Source organism: Euprymna scolopes, chromosome 9 (assembly GCF_053919585.1).
Source record: "Euprymna scolopes isolate OS-2025 chromosome 9, ASM5391958v1, whole genome shotgun sequence".
NCBI classification, from domain to species: domain Eukaryota; kingdom Metazoa; phylum Mollusca; class Cephalopoda; order Sepiida; family Sepiolidae; genus Euprymna; species Euprymna scolopes.
Window position 1 is genome coordinate 150,389,697 of NC_136490.1, and position 23,067 is coordinate 150,412,763.

The 23,067-nt window shown below is 35.8% G+C and overlaps 1 protein-coding gene across 7 annotated transcripts in view; it reads left to right on the forward strand.

Moving 5' to 3' along the window:
* LOC145284908 (transient receptor potential cation channel subfamily M member-like 2) overlaps window positions 1-23,067 on the forward strand; it is a 297,757-nt gene that overhangs the window by 95,432 nt on the left and 179,258 nt on the right. For 5 of the 7 annotated variants that reach the window (XM_080133985.1, XM_080133987.1, XM_080133990.1 and 2 more), the window contains one exon: window positions 19,307-19,383. In XM_080133985.1, coding sequence (XP_079990111.1) covers window positions 19,307-19,383 — 77 coding nt within the window. Of the gene's footprint in view, window positions 1-11,369; window positions 12,473-19,306; window positions 19,384-23,067 lie in introns of those variants that run through there. The other 2 variants (XM_080133988.1, XM_080133989.1) reach the window with 1 other exon arrangement.

Here is a 23,067-nt window from a genome sequence, read left to right on the forward strand (position 1 = left end):
GTTGAGAAGATGATATGACAGCAGAACAGATACTACACTACCTACTCTGAATTGAGTGTTAAAGAATAGTTTCAAATAGCATAGTGAACCGGATTGAATATTAAAAGATAGTACAATGCTACAATTAATAGATAGAATATAATAGTTTCGATTAGATAGAGACCAAATCTACACTAGTATATACACAGGCGGCAAAAAGAATGTCCGCACTTTTAATTTTTTTCAAAAACTGCAAATTTAAACTAAATTTAATGTAAGTATTTAAACAAACTATACCTCATTTGATTCGTCTTTTATTCATCTATGATTTTACCTGTTCATATTTGACTTTTAATTGAAATATTCTAGTGTTCACGTCAATTAAAAAAAATAACTTCAAATTAAGGAGGCAAAAAGAAAGTCCGCACAATGGAAAATTGTTATTTAAATGTAACTTTAGGACATTAATGCAATGCAAATACAACAGGAACACAACGAACTAGTTAATATTTAGTAGCATAGCCTTTATGCAATTTGACAGCCTGCAATCTTTTGGGAATTCCTTGAATTAGACTGCAACAATACTCTGGGGAAAGGGCACCCCACTCTTCTTTAATTTTTGTCCAAAGTTCTTCCAAATTTGAAATTTTATCATTGCGTAGCTGTTACTTGATGTTATGCCATACGTTTTCGATAGGATTGAGGTCTGGAGATTATGCAGGCCAATCCAAACACGAAATATCATGCTCTTCCAAGAACCTCTTGACATTGCCAGCTGTGTGAATGAGAGCATTATCCTACATGAAGATGGGATTATCATCTAAATTCCGACCAAAGTAAGGTAGAAAATGCTGTCAACATATTAATGGACTTCATCAAAGTAATTCAACCTTGCAAGCGAACTATAGGCCCTGGACCATTGGTACTAATAATGCCCCACGCTAAAACTGAACTGCAACCACTTTGTAGCGTTGAAACTGAGCACCTAGGATTAAATTCTTCATCTTTCCTCCGACAGACGTACTGCCTACCATCACTGCCTAACCTATTGAACTTGCTTTCGTCACTAAAAAGCACTTTTGACCAATATGAAGAATCATGATCTTTATTGCATCTGACGAAGTCCAGACAGCGCTTTCTGTTCTTTACAGAAAACATTGGCTTGCGTCTTGCAACATATCTTCACAAATTAAATTCCTTTAATCTGTTCTTGACAGTAGAAATAGAGCACTTTTCAACAAGATTGCGCTGTTGTTAGATTTGGGGGGGGGGCGTTTCAAATCTGTTTCTTAGGCTGCGGATCTTGATAGTATTGTCTTCCCAGTTAGAAGTAACTCTAGTACGACCAGATTTAGGCGTATCACGAATACTGCCGGTGTTTTGGTGCTTTTACACAATCTTTTGTACAGTTTTCACATCACATTTACATCTGCGGCCGATTTCTCGAGTGGATAAACCAGAAGAAGATTCTGACGATCACTAAGAGAAAGTCGTGGCATATGGACTAAATGTTACGTTGTATAACCTGGAACAACAACTACGATGATAGATGCTTTGTTGCCTATTGGTAGATATTTTAAACTAATTTAATCGAAAATCGATGAGAAAGAAAAAAATAATAATTGAAAATTACAGATACGAAGATCCATATACCAGTTGCTATGTTTTTTAAAAGAAAACAATAGATGAAACTCTAAACTGCCGAGTCATAATCCAAAACATTATATGCTACTGTTTATTCGAGTATGGGAGGGAAGAATGGGATAATATGAGTTAATCAACGTTTGTTTCTCTAAAGACTTACTTTTATTTATTTTTATTTTTCAATTTTCACCCCAAACAAGCCACTTTGAAGTAGGGGGCTACTATCGGGGAAATAATTAGCGGGGGCATTATGACGAGAGATGAGTAGAAAGATATTTGTTTATATTATGCTTGAACTTCTGCATATCAGTACAGTTGGGAAAGCAGTATCCTGGAAGGGAGTTCCAAAGACTTGCAGTTCTGGGGAAGAAACTATTGGAGTAAAAGGATTTCTTACACCTAGGGATCTCTACTGAAAAGGGGTGTGACTTAGTTGCTTGTCGGGTTTGTTGGGGGTAGTCACGTCGAGGAGGTACAAGTGTTTTCAGTTCGTCAGAGCATTCACCATTAATGCATTTGTAGAACAGGCAGAGGGATGCAACATTTCGTCGATGGGACAGAGACTGAAGCCTAGATGACAGTTCAGGACCTATCAGGTTGGCGACTCTCTTTTGAACCCTGTCCAGGAGTGAGAGACAAACAGCAGATGCACCAGCCCAAATGTGACAACAGTACTCCATACATTTTTTACATAGGCATCACCACTTATCAAGGCCAACAGGCCACTCGATGATAAGGGTTAAAGAGCGTACAGTAGAGATTGGACAATATAGTAATCGTTAATAGTGGAAATTCGGTAAATTTGTTAACTTATATGGAACGCCTCATCAAAAACTTGTTTATGTTAGACTTGAAGACAACCATATTGTAGTTAGCTGGAAAGCAGGAAAACGGAAGGTAATTCCACAGGCGTGCAGTTCTAAGGAAGAAGCTTTGTTCATGGAATCTACGTTTAGGTTTAGGCACAGATAAAGAGTGGGGGAAATTATTGATAGTGTTTTCTGCTAGACGGGTGTTTCTTGTGAAAGTCTGGCGAGGGGGGACCATAGATTGGAGCTCAGCCGAGCACTTGCCATGAAAATAACGATAAAGCAGAGACAAACTCGCAACATCTCTTCTATGAGGAAGAGGTTGCAGGGAAGAGAAAATGACATTCACTACGAGGCTACGAAGTCTATTTTGAACTCTATCAAGGCAGGATAAGTCCTTTCTAGCAGCTCCTGCCCAGATGTGGCAACAGTACTCCATCCTTGGGCGTACCTGGCTCTTATATAGGCGAATAGTGGCCTTATAGAGGTACAGGATATGTTCAGTCGTAAATAATTTTCTGGCACGGTAGAGAGAGCCCACCTTCTTTGCAGCAGCTTTGGCAATGTTCTCAATGTATATATTCCAGTTCATGTTCCCTGTAAGCGTTAGGCCGAGGAGTTTAAAGGAAGTACTTTCAGGCAGTGTGTTCTTGGCCATTGCTATTGGTGGTAGAAAAGGTTTCTTGTAGTTATTTAAGGAAACAAGCTTAGTCTTGGCAGCATTGAATTTGACCATCTATTTTTGTTCCCATCCCACTACAGATTAGAGGGCATCCTCTAGTGTTTTTGCCATTTCCTTAGATATGTGTTCATTTGTTTCCCCCTTATGCCTGTTATAGAGGGTCGTGTCATCGGCAAATATACCGATCTCCGAAACAATTTTATCAGGGAAGTCATTTACAAATATCAGGAATAATAAAGGTTCAAGGATAGACCTTGGGGTACTCCCGCATTTATGTCATATTGTTTGGATGTACGACCGTGGAGGACAACTTGGTTTTTTCTCTTAAGAAGGATTTAATTACATTATGTATTCTTCCAGTGATACCATATGATCTAATTTTCCTTAGAAGACCATCGTGCCTAACCCTGTCAAAAACCTTAGATATATCAAGGGCTACCGCTCTACCCTCCCCTGTTTTGTCCAGTGAACGGAATATACGTTCAGAGACTACCGTTAAGATATCTGCTGTTGAACGGGTTTGCCTGAATCCATAGTGTTTGTCGGTCAGTAGTTTAGCAGCTGTTAGGTGTTGGACTAAGGCTTGATTAACTAAGGACTCAAATATTTTGACGAAAAGCGGGAGGAGGCTAATGGGGTGATTATTTAATGGGTCAGTTTTTTCACCAGAATTCTTGAAGACTGGTACCACAGAAACGGTTTTCCAGCAGTCGGGAAAGCAAGATTCGTTAAAGCATTTATTGTAAAGTTTGGAGAGAACTGCAGCAACCTCAGCAGAGCATTTTTTTATTAGCACAGCCGGGATGAGATCTGGTCCACATGATTTTGAGGTGTCAAGATTTTTTATGATACCATACACCTGAGAAGGGATGATTTTCAAATCGTCTAGTGTGGCGTCTGTCTGCAAAGGAAAGTCGGGGAGGGAGTGGTGTGCCGGGTCCAGTGTGGAGTTTGAGGCAAACCGACTGGCAAGCAGATTAGCCTTGTCGGTTGCCATGCAAGCAACCTCATAATTGTTTTATAGTGGGGAATCGTTGACTGCCCATTATTTACTAAACTGTTGTAGATTTTCCCAAAATCACAGGTTCCTAATTACTATCTGAAGGCCCGCCATCGCCCGGGATTGAATGAGATAGATTGAAATATATACTGGTAGCAAGGCAGGCGTCGTCCAGCATTAAATGAGATAGATGTGAATAAATACTAGCAGACAAAATCGCGTTGCCCGGGATTGAATGAGATAGGTGGAAATAAATAATAGCAAAGATCCGGCGTCACCCCGAATTGAATGAGATTGGTTGAAATATAACTAGCAGAAGATGCGATGTCATCTGGGATATAATGAGATAGGTGTAAATATATATAAGCAGAAGACCCAGAATCGTTCATGATGGAATGAGGGTTGTAGGATACAAAGTCAGTCCCAGAAATTGCCGAAACAGTTTTTGATCTAAAAATGACTTTATTTCCTGTAATGGTTTTTGTGTGTTGGAGGATATGAAGTTAGTCCCGGAGATAACTGAAACAGTTTATGATCTCAAAATTACTTTATTACTTATATATTTTTTACAGTCGCTGGAATATGGAGTTAGTTCTGGAAATTGCTGAAGCAGTTTACGATCTGAAAATTACTTTAATTCATATATATTGTTGATGTTCTGTAAAGGTGAACTAGGCTAGTTTCTGTAGGGGTGATCAATACTTTTCTGAATTTTCAATGTTATCATCCGGGAATGACGTCACAGTGGGTAGAAAGAAGCATGATTATGTTGCTTTTAATCATGCTCTGGATTTTATAGGGATTACCAAACCTTATCTTTGTGGATGGGGCTGGAGGGAGTAATGTCCGTTTTGGGGGTCACAAAGCAATCTCCCACAATATCATATTCCAAAAATATAGAATAATATCCGGAAATGACATCGTTTCTCTTACTACTATGTTGTCGGTGGTGGGGAGAAAGGAACTACATTAATATTGAAATTCATGGTTAAGTAAAAGTTGCCTCTTCACCATCTGTGTCAATGCATTTATGTAATTATTTGGAAAACCTCCTGAGTTATGTTCAAGAAATGATATCATTTCACTAAAAATGATGGTGTCGGTAGTCGGGAGGGGAAAATACAGTAATGTATAATGTTATAGTGAAGCGTTGGTTTCCTAATAACTAAGCTGTTCAAAGTATTTGTGTATTTATTTGTAAAACCTGCTGAGTAATCTTCCGAAAATGACGTCTTTTTTCCAAGAAAAATTGGTGTTGGCAGTGAGGAAAGAAAGTGAAACCCAGTAATGTGGAATTTTATAATGAAGCAAGGGTTGTCTAATCGCTAACTGTGTGAATGTATTTATGTATTAATTTGAAAATTCTGCTAAGACATCTTCCAAAAATGACATAGTTTTTCTAAAAATTGTAGTGCCGATAGTGAGGAAGGATAGAAACCCAGGAATGTTGAAATTTATGGTGAAGCAAGGGTTGCATAATCATTAACCAAGACAATGTATTTATGTATTAATTTGGAAATCCTAATAATCCATCTTCTAAAAATGATTTCATTTTTCCTAAAATTATGGTGGCCTTGGTGGAAAGAGAAATCTATAATATAAATCTCACCTGTCTGTTTAAATGTATGTATGTATGTATGTATGTATGTATGTATGTAGCTACTGGTACCATATGCTACTGGTACCATGTAACCCAGTACTATCTGCCTCATGGTCGGGTCACCGGCGACTAAACTGGTTCCCCCACCAGACTTGTTTGGTGAGGAGGGCGGCTAGTCTCCCTGAAGGATTAAAAACAAGACCTTCCAAAGGGCGAATGAACTCTTTTTCTGGATCAACGGCCAACTAGTACCGTGTATATTTGTGTGTGTATATGTGTATTGGGGTAGAGAGGGCTCCCGTAAGCCGTGGTGAAGGCAACCTTTCTAGGAGAAGAAAATCTCTGATTTAAAAAGCCATAAAGCGGAAGACCAGTACCCGCATTAAGCTGGTCTGCAGTTTAATTTGTTGCTGGCTATCTTGCTCTTGCTTGTTGCTGGGTCTCAACATTTTGAACCGAGAGAGAGAGACTTAGCTGTCATACAAAGCTAAGACTCTGTAACATCATATTTGTATAGATACTCCCTCAGACATTTGGGCTCATGGATTTTAAATGTCTGAGGGAATGGCACTCGTCTGACAAGACGTTGCAATCATCATGTATGTATGTATGCCTAAAACTTTCGACATAGGCGACGGATTTTCACGAGATCGATTTTGTTTTGAAGCTCGATGACAAATATCGAAAAATTGGCTAAAACATTACTTCGCCAGGCGTAGAAGTCAAAGCACAGGGATTCGACAGAAACACTGACCGCCCAACAATATGGATTTAGGCAAGCCCGTTCCACAGAATACATTCTAACTGTAATCTCAGAGTGTATATACCGTTCACTTGACAAAGCAGGGGAGGGTAGAGATATATCTAAGGCTTTTGACAGGGTATGGCATGAAGGTCTTCTCAGAAAAATCAGACCATACGGTATCACTGGAAGAATCTTTAACATAATTAAATCCTTCTTAGACAAGAGAAAAATCCAGGTTGTCCTCGATGGCCGTACATCCAAACAATAGGATATGAATGCGAGAGTGCCTCAGGGGTCTATCCTTGGGCCTCTATTATTCCTAATATTCATAAATGACCTCCCTGACAAAATTGTCTGTGAGATGGGTATATATGCTGATGACACCACGCTCTATAACAGACACGACAGGAAAACAAATGAACACATATCTAAAGAAATGACAGAAACACTCGAAGATGGCCTCCAATCTGTAGTGGAATGGGGAAAAAAGTGGATGGTCACATTCAATGCTACCAAGACTAAACTTGTTTCCTTCAATAACTACAAGAAACCTTCTCTACCACCAATAGCAATGACCAATGAATCTTTATCTGAAAGCACATCTTTTAAACTCCTCGGCCTTACGTTCACATGAAAAATGAGTTGGAACAATTATATTGAGAGCATTGCCAAGCCCGCTTCGAAAAAGGTAGGTTCTCTCTACCGTGCTAGAAAGCTACTAACGCCTGAAAGTATCCTGTACCTCTATAAGGCCACCATTCGCCCATGTATGGAGTATTGTTGTCATATTTGGGCCGGTGCATCTGCTACTAGTCTCTCGCTCCTAGAGAAGGTTCAAAAGAGAGTCACAAACCTAATAGGTCCTGAACTTTCATCCAAGCTTCAACCTCTGTCCCATCGACGCAATGTAGCATCCTTCTGCCTGTTCTACAAGTACTTTAATGGTGAATGCTCCGACGAACTGCAAGCACTTGTACCCCCTCTACTTAAATACCCCCGACAAACCTGACAAGCAGCAAAATCCCACCCCTTCACAGTTGAGATCCCTAGATGTAAGAGAGCCTTTTACTCCAGTAGTTTCTTCCCTAGAACCGCTAAACTTTGGAACTCTCTGCCAGGTCCCTGCTTCCCCAACTGTACTGAAATGCAGAAGTTCAAGTGTAACGTGAACCGACATCTTGCTGTCCAACTCCTCACCTAGCACCTCTGTAGCCTGTGTCCCTAATAGTAGCCCCCTACATCAAACTGGGGTGAAATGTAAAAAAAAAAAAAAAAAAATTCCTTCACCCTCAACTGTGAACTTTTCTGCAAGGAGGTGTTGTGTTTTTAGCCGATATTTTCGAAAGTCATCCCCTCTTTTCGATTGACTAGCCTTAATTTACACCTTCGCCACTTCCGGTTTGGCGATGGATGCAAGGGCAAACATGCCACGTTTTTTTTTCCACGTTGTTTTCCTCCTCTGCAGTGCCAGCTTGCCTACTACCACTTTTTTTCTTTGTTAAACACATACCTCCAAACACCCGGGAAACACCGGCACCCAGGCTAGTTTCATATATGTTGTACAATACCTGCCGAGAGTATGTTAAATTGTTTCATATGTGTATTTATATTACCCGTCTGAAGGTAGGTAATATTATTTTGAATATGTGTTGTACATTACCCGTATTAGCGAAGGTAAATTACCTATCCTAGAGAAGGTACAATTATTTCATGCATGTGTAATATCCGTCCTAGGGTAGGTAAAATATTTTTTTGCTCGAGATAGCAAATAATACATAGACATAAAAAATTTCTCTATCTTAAAATAATAGGTATGTTCAAAAGTAGCTTCATTTTTCTCATTGTTTTATACGGTTCCGAGCAACGCTGGGTATCCCTGCTAGTCTATAATATAAATCCCAAAAGTCTGTGTGTTTGTATGTGTGTCTGCATGTCTGCAAAAATCTTTTGACAGAGGCGTCAGAACGTGACGAAACCGGTATGGTTTTAAATCTCGAACTTTCGGGGGACAAATATCGAAAAATTGGCCAAAAACATTAATTCCTTCACCCTCAACTGGGCAGTTTTCTACAAAAAGGATTCGCTTTCTTTGTCAATATTTTCGCAAGTCATCCCCTCTTTTCGATTGACTATCTTTAATTTTGACGTTCGCAACTTCTGGTTTTGCGATCGACGCAACAGCAAAGATGTCACGTTTTTTCCACGTTATTTTCCTCATTCGCGGTACGGGTTAGAGCCTACTACTACTTTTTTTTGCTCAACACCCACCTCCATACACCCTGGTTACGCCGGGCACTCAGGGGGGATATATATATATATATATATATATATATATATATATATATATATATATATATATATATATATATATATATATATATATATCCTTCACTAAAACAATAGCTTTTAATCTCTGTTTACATTAAATGTTCTTGGCTATACACAAAGATGCTCAAAAATAGTTTCTGCCAAATCCTGAGATCAGGTCACAAGTGCACTAAAGGGAATTCGTGAAAGTCTCCATTCTTCGACATTTTGGTTCCAATCTTCGATCGACTAAAAGTAGTTGCTAACAACGATTGCGCGGAGATTAACCGTTCTCGTAACACGTTACGCATCGGTCTAGAAAAGTAATTAATAAAAGAACTAGGATCAAATCTGCACTTAAAATGTATCGTTACCGATTGTATTGTTTGGGTTTTATCAGCTAGATATCAAAGTGTGACCTTACAATATCCATAGTGTCATTGATACGAAACGGAAAATCCAGTTGAACAAGTTCTAACACATCATAGCAGAAGCAAGGTGACACAGCTGGGCTTGATTCGCTTTTAGTTGATAAAAGCTTCCTAATTTGTAGTTCTCCTTCTTACTTTTTAAGGTTTTATTTAATCTTTAACACTTGTACAGAAACATCGTTTTAATTAATTTTAATTCAAAGTATTGTCTTTAAGTTTGGAAATGGACACTTATTACCTACGTTATAGCTAAACACCTGCCGTTTGGCGTCACAATCCCGAGACACCCTTGAACACTTTCAAATGCGTAGGGGAGGTACAAGTATAGCGTAATGGATACCAACTGTGACTATGCAATTTACAAAGCCAGGATCAAAATCAGTTGAATCTCTCCGGTTGTGTTACACTGAGAAAAATATAGATAACATTCCTCCGTTCGGGGTAAAATATACACCTTGCTGCCAATGATCTACATACATTTAGTCGTTTATTTTAAACGTGCTGAGACAACAACAACTATGCAAGGCAGTAATTACTGGGAATACAGTTGCGAAGCTTAGCATTCTTATCCCGTCGTCGTAAATCATCTGAAGAAAACGAGAGGATAAAGTTGGTCGAAACGTGGTAAAACAACAACAACAACTATGAAGATAAGGATAACAGTCCACAAATAAGTAAATATACAAATTACTCATCTCCAAAAATTCCAATAATATATATATATTCCTGAATATATTCGATACGGACCCGATAATGGAAGACCAGATAAGAACGAAAAACTTGGATTTATAAAACCCAAAATTCAACCTTGATCTCCCTTCGGGAGACCGTGGCTCAGTGGATAGAGGTGTTGAATCTCTACGGTTCCAGGTGAGCATTGACTAAAGATGGCGGTTTCAATCCTATCCAAAGCCGGCCAGAGGATTAGTTGGTCAAAACGTGGTGAGACGACAACAACTATGGAAGGCAGTAATTACTGAGGATACAGTTACGAGACTCAGCATTCCTATCTCGTCGCGGTTAATCACCTGAAGAAGACTCGAGGATAAAATGGCCGAAACGTGGTGAAACAACAACAACAATTATGAAGATGAGGATAAAAGTCTACAAATAAAGAAATAAACAGTCTTTTATAGTTGTGTATTTCAGCATTAAATAACCCATAAAGTGTTGCGATCAAGTAGGATTTAAGGATACCACAAGATAAACAAAGCAAAAGGGACGCCTTAGTATAAACACCGGTTGATTTTCTACGCGCATTGTTTTTCATTACAAAGTGATTTTCGATGTCGGGAAACATTTATTTAAAAACAAAAAAAGAAAGGGGGATATATTAAGTATCTATTTTTAATGTAGGGCGTCGGATTTAAAAATTTTGATTTACAAAACTTTTTAATAAACAAACACAGATATCGTGTCCTTATCCTTCTAAATTCTCGTTTTAAAATGAATTCATTCTCACCAAATACTCGATTTATATTTAAATTATTATAATTCTCATAAACATAGCCACTTTAGTCTTTTAAAGAAGAATCATTATTTTACGTTTCATTTGGTATTTACTCTTGTTTCGACTATTTTGTGGGGTTTCTTAAAACTTAATAGATCCTAGCGCTGATATGCCATAAAAGATAAAATTCAAACGCTTTGAACTTGTTTTTAACCAAGAGCTAAAAGTGACTTTTGTGCTAATCTATATAAACTGCGTTTTACAATATTAAACTTATTTTCATTCAGAGTTTGTTAAAGGTCCAACCTGATTTTTTTTCTTAAAATGAAAATCGCTTTAGACAAGACATGAAGCCACTTGATATAAAGAGCTAAAATTACTACTTCAAAGTTACACTCTTGTCAAGTATAAGATGGAATAGATTCTGGCGCAGGAAACAGCAATTATTCCCTTTTTGTCAGAAATATCGATCATGGAATATGAGGATTAAAGGATAAAATAAGCGAAAGTTACAAAACTGCCAACTCCAACGAGTAACAGTTTAATCACGTTTTAATGTTGGGTACAAGATTTGAATAATAATCGAAAATATATAAACTGCTCGTCCTTATATAAAAAAAATGATTAACAATTTTTCTTCCAATTGTTTTAGTTTTGTGTCAATATACAATAGTTGTATATATGCAAGTTAAATCTCTAAAGGAGAGGGAGGGAGAGAGAGAGAGATAAATAAATAAATAAATAAATTTACGTCGCATCATTATAAAAATCGCTCCAGGCAAAGCAGAAAAACCACTTGATGTAAGGAACTAAAACTATAAAGTAAAAAAAAAAAAAAAAAAAAAAATTAAAAAACGCTTATAACAAAGATAAGTGTTAAGTGGAATAGATTCTGATCCAGGAAACAGCAATTGTTCCCTCTTTGTCAGAAACACCGCTCATGGAATGTGAGGACTAAAGGATAAAATAAGGGAAACGAGTTACGCGACTCCCAAAAGTAAATCCAAGATCCACTTTCTACTTTTCTTGATTCTACCAACCAATGAGACTAGAAATTATACTACACAAAAACACTAATAGAAATCTGATAAGAAGAAAGAAAGAAAAAATAATTTGGGTGTAATTAAGATACGACGCCCTTCGTATTACACATGGTTAAATAGACTCAGAATTTTCTTAGCAGCTGGAGAGTTGAAATTAAGTTTACAGAAACATCTTCTTAAGTGACGCAGGCGGAGAAGACGGCATTGAATCCAAGAAATGCATGCAGCCAGTGCAGCCTATTTCTGTTTGCTTCTATTCAGGTCATCATAGCCGACTAAAAAGAATTCAGTCTTCTTGCAGGAAGCAGCTTAGTGTTAACTGCTTAGTGTTTGTGACACCGAATTCTTCGTTTAATATATACGGACCACTTTCAATTTCGAGCTCCTATATATGATAAAATAATTGAATGGTCCACCCTTTCAAGTTTGAAGCTATTGTTTCCGTGTAACGCCGGATTTCTCTGCTAGCCTAGAAAGAAAAAAAACTACTTTCTGCGTCAGACTATTTGGGCTCTGCTGATTCATTTTTGAAACAGCTTTGTATATACTTATACTGACTAACTTTAAAGTTACGTCTTAAAGGCAGCTATTAACGTGTCGGATGAGTTCAACTGAAATATATCTTTTAAAAACACGGATTGAATTTTCAGCAGCGGCTTTGTTAGCGTACAACTTGTGTAGCAACAGCGTTCGGCACAAGTAATCGCGTCAAAATAATGTTTTAGGCTTCGAAAAATAAGTCTAACAGAATGGAAGGAAATCATAAAACGGCCCGAGAAAAGGTAAGACCTTTGAAAAATGTATGTATTGTTTACTAGAAAACCGAGCGAAGGTACAGAATAGTTAACACTGTGTTTAAAATGTGTTTCTAAATAATAACATAATTAGGTAGAAAAACATTTTTAACATGAGAATGGGGATCTTCGTTAACTGTTCTGTACCTTCACCAAAACTGTTTATAAAAGAAAAAAGTGCATTATTTTCTTTCTGACTAATGTTTAATCCTTACTATTTATTTGCGGACGATTATCTTCATTTTTGTTGTTGTTGTTGTTGTTGTTGTTTAATCACGTTTCCACCAACTCACCCTCTGGCCTTCTTCAGGTGATTAACCGCAACGGGATAGGAATGCTGAGTCTCGTAACTGTCACCACCTTTTGGCGAACTAATCTTTTTGCTTGCTTTGGAGCGGATTGAAACCGCTACCTTCAGACAATCCTCACCTAGAACCGTACAGATTCAAAGCCTCTGGCTACTGCGCCACGGGCTCCGAAACGTGGTAAAACAACAACAACTATGAAGATGAGGACAACAATCCGCAAATAGATAAATAAAAAAAAAAATTACACATCTCAAAGGTTTTCAATATATATATATACAGGGTGACCCCCCCCCCCAAAAAAAACAAAAGCTAAATGGAGGTCATCTAAAACATATGCTGTAGAACGGACAAAAAAGGCCAAAGACCCAAGTGTTTTGATGTGATGTTTTGAATATAATAAACTAGTTATGACCAAAGTTTCATTTCATTTGGACAAAACACTAAGAAACGGGGCCTAATTAGAGTTGGGGCCCGTTTTTTTGGGGGGGGGCACTCTGTGTGTGTGTGTGTGTGTATATATATATATATATATATATATATATATATATATATATATTGTTTTGTTTTGTTTTTTGTTTTTTTTCTTTTACGTTCCGGCCGATGTGGCGCATTGTTCGCCCGCAGTAATGTTTTTTTCTTATTCAAACACGATTGTCGTTGATTATTCGTGTTCTTATTTTGTTTTTAACACTAACTAGCCATTACTTATCAAAGCCAAAATGCACTCGAAGATAAGGATCAATGATATGAATGTTGAATAATGAATAATATTATGGGAGGGTTGGAAATGACGAATGAAATAGTCAGAATGTGATTACTTATGAGGACTGTTTGACAAGTATTTGTTGATATTGAATTTGAAGACAATCATTTGTAGTTCGCACACAATGGATTGCAGGGTGGGAGAATCGAAGCAATAGCCACAGCCACACAAACTCGGAGAGGGCGTCTAATTATATTCAAAATATTCCTATTTCTCAATATTAGGACTTCTTAGGTACGGGAAAAAATGGGCGGACAAAAATAGGGGGCCATAGTTTTGAAAGTCGATTTATCATAATTTTTTTGTAGGTTTCCGACTACTTTTTTATTGTATTTGAAAGATTAGCGACTAAAGTTAATTTCCTAAACGAAAAAAATATTTGTACACGGGGGAAAAAAAGTTATGAAAAATATTTTCACGGCGTAGCTCGCCGTGAAAATATTTTTCATAACTTTCATAACTAATTCAGCTAAATTTGGAAGTTAAATAAATTCATTGTAAAAATCCTTTAAAAGATAAATATTAGTTTTCTGGGTCTATTTCAAAGATAATTAGTAAAGTAAAGTCCTAAGATATTGAATTAAATAAAATAAAAACACTTTGCTTGTGCAAAAATAACTTAATTAGCCCTAAAAAAGCAAGTAATTTACCGTTCGCTAAAAATGCAACAAACTAAAATTTTGTAAACACGATAAGGAGGCCCAAAATTTCAGCCAATCGAAACGCTGTTTCAAAATGAAGTCATGATAGTAAAAGGAGATAAGAGTGTCATATTTCTTCCCTCCCCAAGACGTGCATCCATACATTACTGTTATGAAAGTTTGTATCAATTTTTATCATTTTTTTAATTTAATTATTTTTTATGTTCCTGTTTTTAAATTATTTATTTTTTAATTATTATTCGAGATTATATAAAACTTATGTTACGCCGAAAGTTCCACATTCTTGCGAGCAAGGAAATTATTAAAATCTTGCATATAAAAATTATGCGACATCTGTAATTTAAAAAAAAAGTAGAAATATTTTTGCTATTATCATTTTTTTTTTTTGTGTGTGTGTGTGTGAAAATATTAAATAAACAATGCTTAATTCAATGATAATATCGGTAGTTCGAGAAATTCATTTTTTTTTTCGAGTTATATCGAATTCAGTAATACGGACTTTAGGGGCTTTCTTCGTAATGTTCCCGTAAAAATTATTTTATTTTATTATTGTTACAGATTACGAGGCTTTATTTATATAAAAAAAAGCAAAAATAAATTCTTTCGTTTTTTATTTACTACTGAAAACCATAAATTTAGTAAAGGTATTTTTGGTTTAAACAAAATAAAATATTTCCACTCAGATTCAAATAAAAATAATTAGTTCATTATATCTCGCGATCATTATTTGATAAATACTGAAAATTTCATTAAAATTGGTTAATTTCCTGATTTTATTGGTGAATTTTTAAGTAAAGGGAGGGGTCAAAATGTTTATACATTTTGAGCATCGGCATTCATTTTGCTCGTACCTAGGACTTATACTTAAGTCTTTTGATTATATACTTTAAGAAGTTCACCCCAGACATCATTAGAGTATCACCATACCTCTGTATGTGAAGAAGTTCGTGTTAGTGTATTTGTGTATGCTAGTGTTTATTATTATATTTTTTTTATATATACAAAACAATGAAGATTCGCGTGTGGTTTCTTTTTTCTTAGAATAGTCTCATCGATTCAAGTAATTATTATTAGGGCTAGGACAACAGCATATTTTTTTCATTGTTTTGACTTTCGAGTGTATATCCGTTGGTATCTTATATGCTTTTATATAGAGTAATGTGGTTCTCGATTGATCAACTGCGTCTAACTTTGTCGGATATATACTCGAGTCAAAACAATGAAAAGATTATTCTGCTGTCATAACTCTAATTATTATATTATATTATATTATATGAATCCACTGTTGACATTAGTTTACCCAATATATTTCTAGTCATAATTCTTTCTAGAAAGACATCGGGTACTTACGGGAGGGACCAAAAGAATGCTGCCAACATTTTAAGTGAAAGTGAATTTTGTGGAACGAATTGGATTTGAACTTAGAACACTAAAGTTGTCAGTCCGCATCGTTAACCACTAGCCCATCGCCACCTCCCGTTTCGAGTTATAATTAACATTTACTTCTGTTATATGTATTTACTAGCATGTGTGCCCGGCGTTGCCCGGGCGTTTGGAGGTGTATGTTGAGCAAAATTAAAAAAAAAAGGTTAATTTATTTTTAATTTGACCTCTATTATAACCCCTTAACGTTTATTGTTTTGGGCTCAAATCAAGTTATTAAGTTAGATCCATGTCAAAGGAACCTCTATCTAAAATTTTAAGTGTTTAGACCCAAAATTATCGGAGGAATTTGGTAGAGTTCTCAAAGGTCAAATCGTTGAACTTTGACCCCTTAACAGCCAAATTTCTTGTCGAAAACGAGTCACACATATTTTCCCAAATCTCAGTACCCTGTATATCCAATTTCGAGTCTGTAGACTTAAAATTGAGTTATTGCGTAGGGAAATGCACACACACACACACACACACACACACACACACACACAGACACGTTCACTTATATATATATATATATATATATATATATATATATATATATATATATATATATATATATATATATATATATAGATAGATTTATTGTCGTCTGCCTCCGAACCGGTAAAACCTCTATTCAAAACCAAGATAGACAATTCCATCGCAACATTTAAGAAAATGCCTCCTTTTTTATTTTGATTTTTCCTTAAGCCTCTTTTCTTTAACCTGGTCAGTATAACATAATGTAAGTTTATATGTTTTTAAAAATCTCACCCAAAAGCTCTCCAATACTGTTCCTAAGGTCCACTTATTATATAATAACTAGGGTTGTGACAACAGCATATTCTTTTCATTGTTTTGACTCTCGAGTATATATCCGACAAAGTTAGACGCAGTTAATCAATCGAGAACCACATCACTCTATATATAAGCATATAACGTATCAACGGATCCACACTCGAGAGTCATCACAATGAAAAGAATATGCTGTTGTCCTAGCCCTAATAATAACCATTAAATCTATCAAAATTATTTATACTAAGGTTATTCTTGAGATATGCCGGAAACTTGTTCGAACAATTAATTACTTTCTCATTAAATAATTTCCCTTTGTTTTATTTTACTTCAGTCGAAGTTCTCAGACATCAAGGAGTCCCCTTTTTGGGGGCTAACACTTGATCTCTTTATGAAATGTATAAATATTTAAATAATCCATTAAAGTTCTCTTTTATCTCTCAAACACTGAGTTAGTAACGAAGTTTAGAACATGGGTTTCCTCTCCTCAGTTGACCATTTAAATATATTATCGTATCAAATAAAACACGTATATAAAATACGTTTTTGAAGCCATCCAACGCAAAAAAAATAATAAACAATTTAAATGTTTATCGATATATTTCAGCGAAGAAACTCGCCCTTGACAAGATTCGTTTTTTTTTCTTCTTCTCTTGCCTCATGATGGTAGTTATAATATGTAGATAATTCTTCGTCTCTGTTAATATTAAAATCCTCTGAAGTTTAATTGTTCGAAATTTCTCCGTATATCTTTTATCATCGTCATACGAATTTGGAAAAAACTAAACACACACACACACACACACACACACGCACACGCACACGCACACGCGCACACACACGCACACACGTATATAAATTAAATAGTAATATAATAAATTAAAAAAAAGATAACTATTTAATTCTATCTTATTGCAATGAAGATTATGTGTCAGTCTGTAACAGCATCACAATTTTACTCCTCTTGTTATATTTTATTTCAGATTGTTTTTATTTTTAACATTAATTATAATTAAACGGATGCACACTCTTTTTCTTTAAGGGTGTTACCACTTATCAAGGCCTAAAGACCATTCGAGGATAAGGATTAATGAGTGTAAGATGGTCAGTGTGTTGTGTAGCAGGGTATTCATATTGGGGCCATATAATACACGAATTACGGTGATGATGAGTGGGAGACATTTATATAGTTGGGATCTTTCTTCTTAACACAGTCTAGAGAGGACTAGATAAATATTCTTGGAATTGGAAGGGTTACACAATGTTCATATTAAGATGTTTAACCAATTAGGTGTTGAAAGATGACACATGACAACGGTTACAAAAACACAATAATGATTCTTTATTCATTGGACCGGTTGAATGCTGATGACGTCAGGAATTCACATTTGTTCTATATGGTTAATCTTCTACCCCTTCGCCTTTAAGGGGACCATGTCAACTCTTGGCTGATCAACTTTCTTCGGTTGCCTCTGCTGACTGTTGTGTTGACTAACTAATTCTTAGTTCCTATATTGATAATCCGCCTTCGTCTATGATGTCAGAAGTGTGTTTCCCAAACGCGACCAATTCACGTGGCTGTGCATGTTTGTCCAAAACACACTTCTGTACACAAAGAATCCTCTCATAACCTATTTTTTTTTAACCTAACCTATTTTTTAACTATATATTTTTAATTTGTATTGTTCATTCTTTTTAGCTGAGATTTTTAATATTAAGTTTTATAAAAGAATGAACAATCAATTCTTTTTACAATACAAACAATATCTAACTATTTATAATAGAATTTAACAATAGAACTTTTTAACATTCCGATTTCTAACATTCCAATTTCTGAACCTTGCTTACAAGGTTCGAGTCTCGGCTTATCCTAATCTCATTTTCACTTATCTAATGTTCTTCTTATTTACATGGAAAGTGGACAACCCTTTTCCTGTAACAAATGAGATAACAACGTAATGATGTAATTAAGTGGTGTAATTTTGGCAGGATTTGATTTATTATCATGAATGCGCATTTGGACACATGCAATTGCATGATGGTTGTTTATTTTAGACGTTTTTTCTCGTGGGCAAGATTTTGTTCGAGACTTGTTTTTCGCGCCAAACACAATGTAAGCGAAATATCGGTTTCTGTAAAGATTTCATCACAACCAAACGTGTCGAATTGTATTGGAGTATATGCGATTATTAGGGAATGTTTATTCCACCTAATTCAGATGCAGAAAGGCATTAAGGGACTCGATGCTTCTTCAGTTATTCCCTAAAATGGTATCTTGTATTTATTTTTCTTTTTTGGAAACATATTTTGACTTCATTGTACTTTCAACTTTGTTGCGACAATTTAATCGCGATTCTTCAAGTTTTGAACTGCCTTCTTTCCTCAATCTAGAAGGATTGTTTGCCAAAGTTTTTGCAAGCACATCTTCTGAAAGCTACAACTTCAAGGTAAGTATTCACTTTGCGAAATTTTGAGCCTTCACGATCCTTTTCAGTTGAGGGGACCGAACCCCTATACTGAATTTTGCAAAAACTTTGGAAAGCTTAGCCTTGATCCTTCAGATCGGTTAGGTGGCTTTTTTAGTCCCCTTCAAAGTCGACGAGTTGAGAGTTATTGATATTGATTCCTTTTGCAAGAAGCTGAAATGTTCAATTGTATCATTGGCGGGGTTTTTCGAGCATCATTGAGTAATGTTCCCTAACGAAGGAGAAAGAACAATCTTTCTAGACTGAGGAATCTGAAAACCTACGTTTGATAAACTCGTTCTTAAATTGTAAAAATATATCATATACTAATTTCTTTTCTGATTGCTTGTAGCATATACATCCATTAAAGAGGACGATTTATTTTCTTTTTTTCTTTCGTCTTGTTTCAGACCGAAGAAACCAAATGGATTCAAAACAATATCTACATGAGAGTATGCACAACATTTATATCCACAAACGGAAACAAGTAAGTATTTTCTGTTCATTTGTTCATTTAAATGTTTAAGATGTTTATTAAAATTAATTGGAATTGAATCACTAAAAAGAATATTTCGAGCAGCGAGTTTCATGAAATATCATTATGTAACTGTTGTAAGGACTCACTTATACACAAGATATGAACTCTTTCGAACTATATAAATAGGTATCGACTTTCGGTGTGGCCTGTGTACTTTCGTAGTCCGACATATTTGCGTTACGTGCTACGACTGTTGTTCTCTGTATATTCTGTTTTGTATCAATACAAATTACCTTTCTAACTCATATCTGTGCCCATGTTTTCCTTAGTGACCTTCCGTAACACAATACTAATCTGAAAGGAGACATGATTACAATTGCGCAAATGACATAACTAACATCTTTCTACCCTACTAATAACAATTCAGCGTTGGCGAGTATCTATAACAAAAAAGTTTGCGTACATTCTCTTCGTTAGAAACGTTCCTTTTCCTCTGTAGAGTCTGATGCTATCAGATAAGACTGTCTAAATATCCTGTCCTCCCGATCTAAAATGCACCAAACATTAATGTTATTTCTTTTCTTTTACTTTTGCAAAACTCAACCATGTTCTGCAAAGTAAAAGACAAAACCAACAATTTTCCTTTACAAAACAACCAAACCAAACACCAATAATAAATATCTTGAAGATATAAAGAACTTGAAGCATAAAATCTTTTTACTGGATTCAACATTAAATAACCCAAAATGCCATAAAACAAAACTGCCAACTATTTTCTCTGTAGAAAAGCAATACAGGGGTGTTTAAGTTTGTTGGTCATTGTTTAATAGAAAATTGTTGAAATCGAACATTAAGTGATTGCTTTTACGTTTTTACTTTTTTTTCACGCTTTTGTGCATTCAAAAAACAGTGCGTGATAATAATTTGAATTCTCTAAGAAGGAAAGTTAGAACGTTGATCATTGTGATCACGCTATAAATAAACCAGGATGCATATTACTGCATATCTGTATTTTTATAGTCACTGCTCACCAATGCCTAGAGGTCACTGAAGGATAAGAATTAGTGGGTAATGCAATGGAAATTTGATAATTTATTTTAGAGGGCGGCTCTTCAAAAACATGTTCAAGTTGAACTTGAAAACGGCCATGTCATAGTCAACGAAGAAGTAGCTCTATAGTATTGTGTTCCACAGACAAGAAGCTGTAGGAAGAAAACTTCGTTCATGGAATTTTTGCTTAGATTTAGGCAGAGATAGAGAGTAAAGGAAATTGCTGTTAGTTGTTGTAGCTAGTCGAGTGTTTGCTACGAAAGACTTAGCGGAGGGACCATAGAGTGAAGTTCAGTCGAGCGCCTTACTGGGTACGCGGGTTTCTAGAACTTGATTCGATTATCCCGTTATAGGTATCTCATAATTAGATCACAGATTTGTATTTCTTTGATTCAAATAGATAATTATATACCATTTAATGTACTAGGCATATCATTATTAGTATCTATTAAATGAACAATTAATACAAAAGTATATACGGCATAATCACGTTTGACACACCGGTTCCCGTCAGATCACCAGAGTTAAGCAATGATGAGCCTGGCCAGTACCAAACGGGTGACCATTTGGGACTTTCAGCTGCTGCATGTGCTCTCCGCTTATTTCGGTATTGTTTCCAGTCGCCCTGGACTTCTCCTTGCCACTGGACTCAAGCAGTGCCGATACAAGAGAGATGTGGTTGGAGATTGCGCAACACTTGCCACACAATTACAATTGCAGCGTCCCCTACATGGGGTATCTTTTGTCTTTTGAGACTGAACTGAGGTATTGGAAATACAAAAGTAATAATTCTCATTGTTAGCAATGCTTTAATTTTTATTTACCGACTATAGATAATTGGTTTTACTAAGATGTATGGCTTGTCTGATAGTCATTAAATAAGTGGCATTTTATTGAGGTAGAAAGTTATATATGTCAATTACGATCAACATATTTCAAGCTGAAGTTTCATTGTCATAGCAATGAAATCAAATCAACACGTAATCAGCATTATAGATAAACTAGAATTTCAGCCCAGCGTTGCCCGGGTGTTTGGAGGTGTATGCTGAGCAAAAAAAAAAAAAAAAAAGGGGGTTAATCTTTTAAAATTTGACCCCTATTATGACCCCTTAACATTTACTGTTTTGAGCTCAAATCAAGTTAAGTTAGATCCATGTCCATGGAACCTATATCTAAAATTTCAAGTGTTTAGACCAAAAATTGTGGGAGGAGTTTGGTAGAGTTCTCAAAAGTAAAATCGTTGAACTTTGACCCCTTAACAGTCAAATTTCTGGCCGAAAACCGATCACATAGATTTTCCCAAATCTCAGTACCCTGTATATCAAATTTCGAGTCTGTAGACTAAAAATTGACAAAATTATTGCGTAGGAAAATAAACACAGACAGACACACAGACACGTTAACTTTTATAGATATACTAGCATGGGTGCCCGGCGTTACCCGGCGTTGCCCGGCGTTGCCCGGTGTTGCCCGGGTGTTTTGAGGTGTATGCTGAGCAAAACAACAACAAAAAAGGTCAATTTTTTTAACTTTGACCCCAATTATGACCCCTTAAAATTTATTGTTTAGGGCTCAAATAAAGTTATTAAGTTAGATCCATGTCCAAGTAATCTATATCTAAAATTTCACGTGTTTAGACCCAAAATTGTAGGAGGAGTTTGGTAGAGTTCTCAGAGGTCAAATCGTTGAACTTTGACCCCTTAATCGCCAAATTTCGATTTTCCCAAATCTCAGTACCCTGTATATCAAATTTCGAATCTGTAGGCTAAAAATTGACAGAGTTATTGCGTAGGGAAATGCACACACACACACACACACACACACACACACACACACACACACAGAGGCACTTTCACTTATATATATATATATATATACACATACATAGATAGATATGCTTTTGTGGCGTTAGCAATATTATGTTCCTCTCAAGTTAATCAATTTTGCACTAAACCAAACAAAATAAAAAATGTTCAAAAATTATATTTGTTTTTACGTATTATAAATTAATGGCGAATGATGTGGAAATACGCACATATAACTGCGAGGCTAACATTGTAACACAGCGTGGACGCGCGTATGAAAATGCATGCGAAATTACGTCACCAGTAAAGAAAAAGAAAGACTATAAAAAAGGACAATCACGTTAGAGACGTGGGCGACATCATAGCCATAGCGAGAAGTCACGCGTGGTGGAAAATGAGGAAAAAATGCCGTTGTTATAGAAAAAAAGGAGTATTATGTACTTTTGCGACTGAATCTACAACGTGTGGGTCCCGTGTGTAAACGCATGTAACATTACATCATATGTATGTATCATTTTCTCTGTAGAAAAGCAATGACAAGAGCGTTTAAGTTTATTATTGATTGTTTAATAGAAAGTTATTGAAATCGAACATTAAGTGATTGTTTTGATTGGTTGCTTTTTTCACTATTTTGTGCGTTCAATAACAGTGCGTGAGTATAATTGGAAGTTTTTAATTAGAAATAATTGGAAGTTTTTAATTAGAAATAATTGGAACATTTTTAACTCGTAATAATTGGAACATTTTGTAGTAGTAATAATGGGAACATTTTTAAGTAGTAATAATGGGAACATTTTGTAGTAGTAATAATGGGAACATTTTGTAGTAGTAATATTTG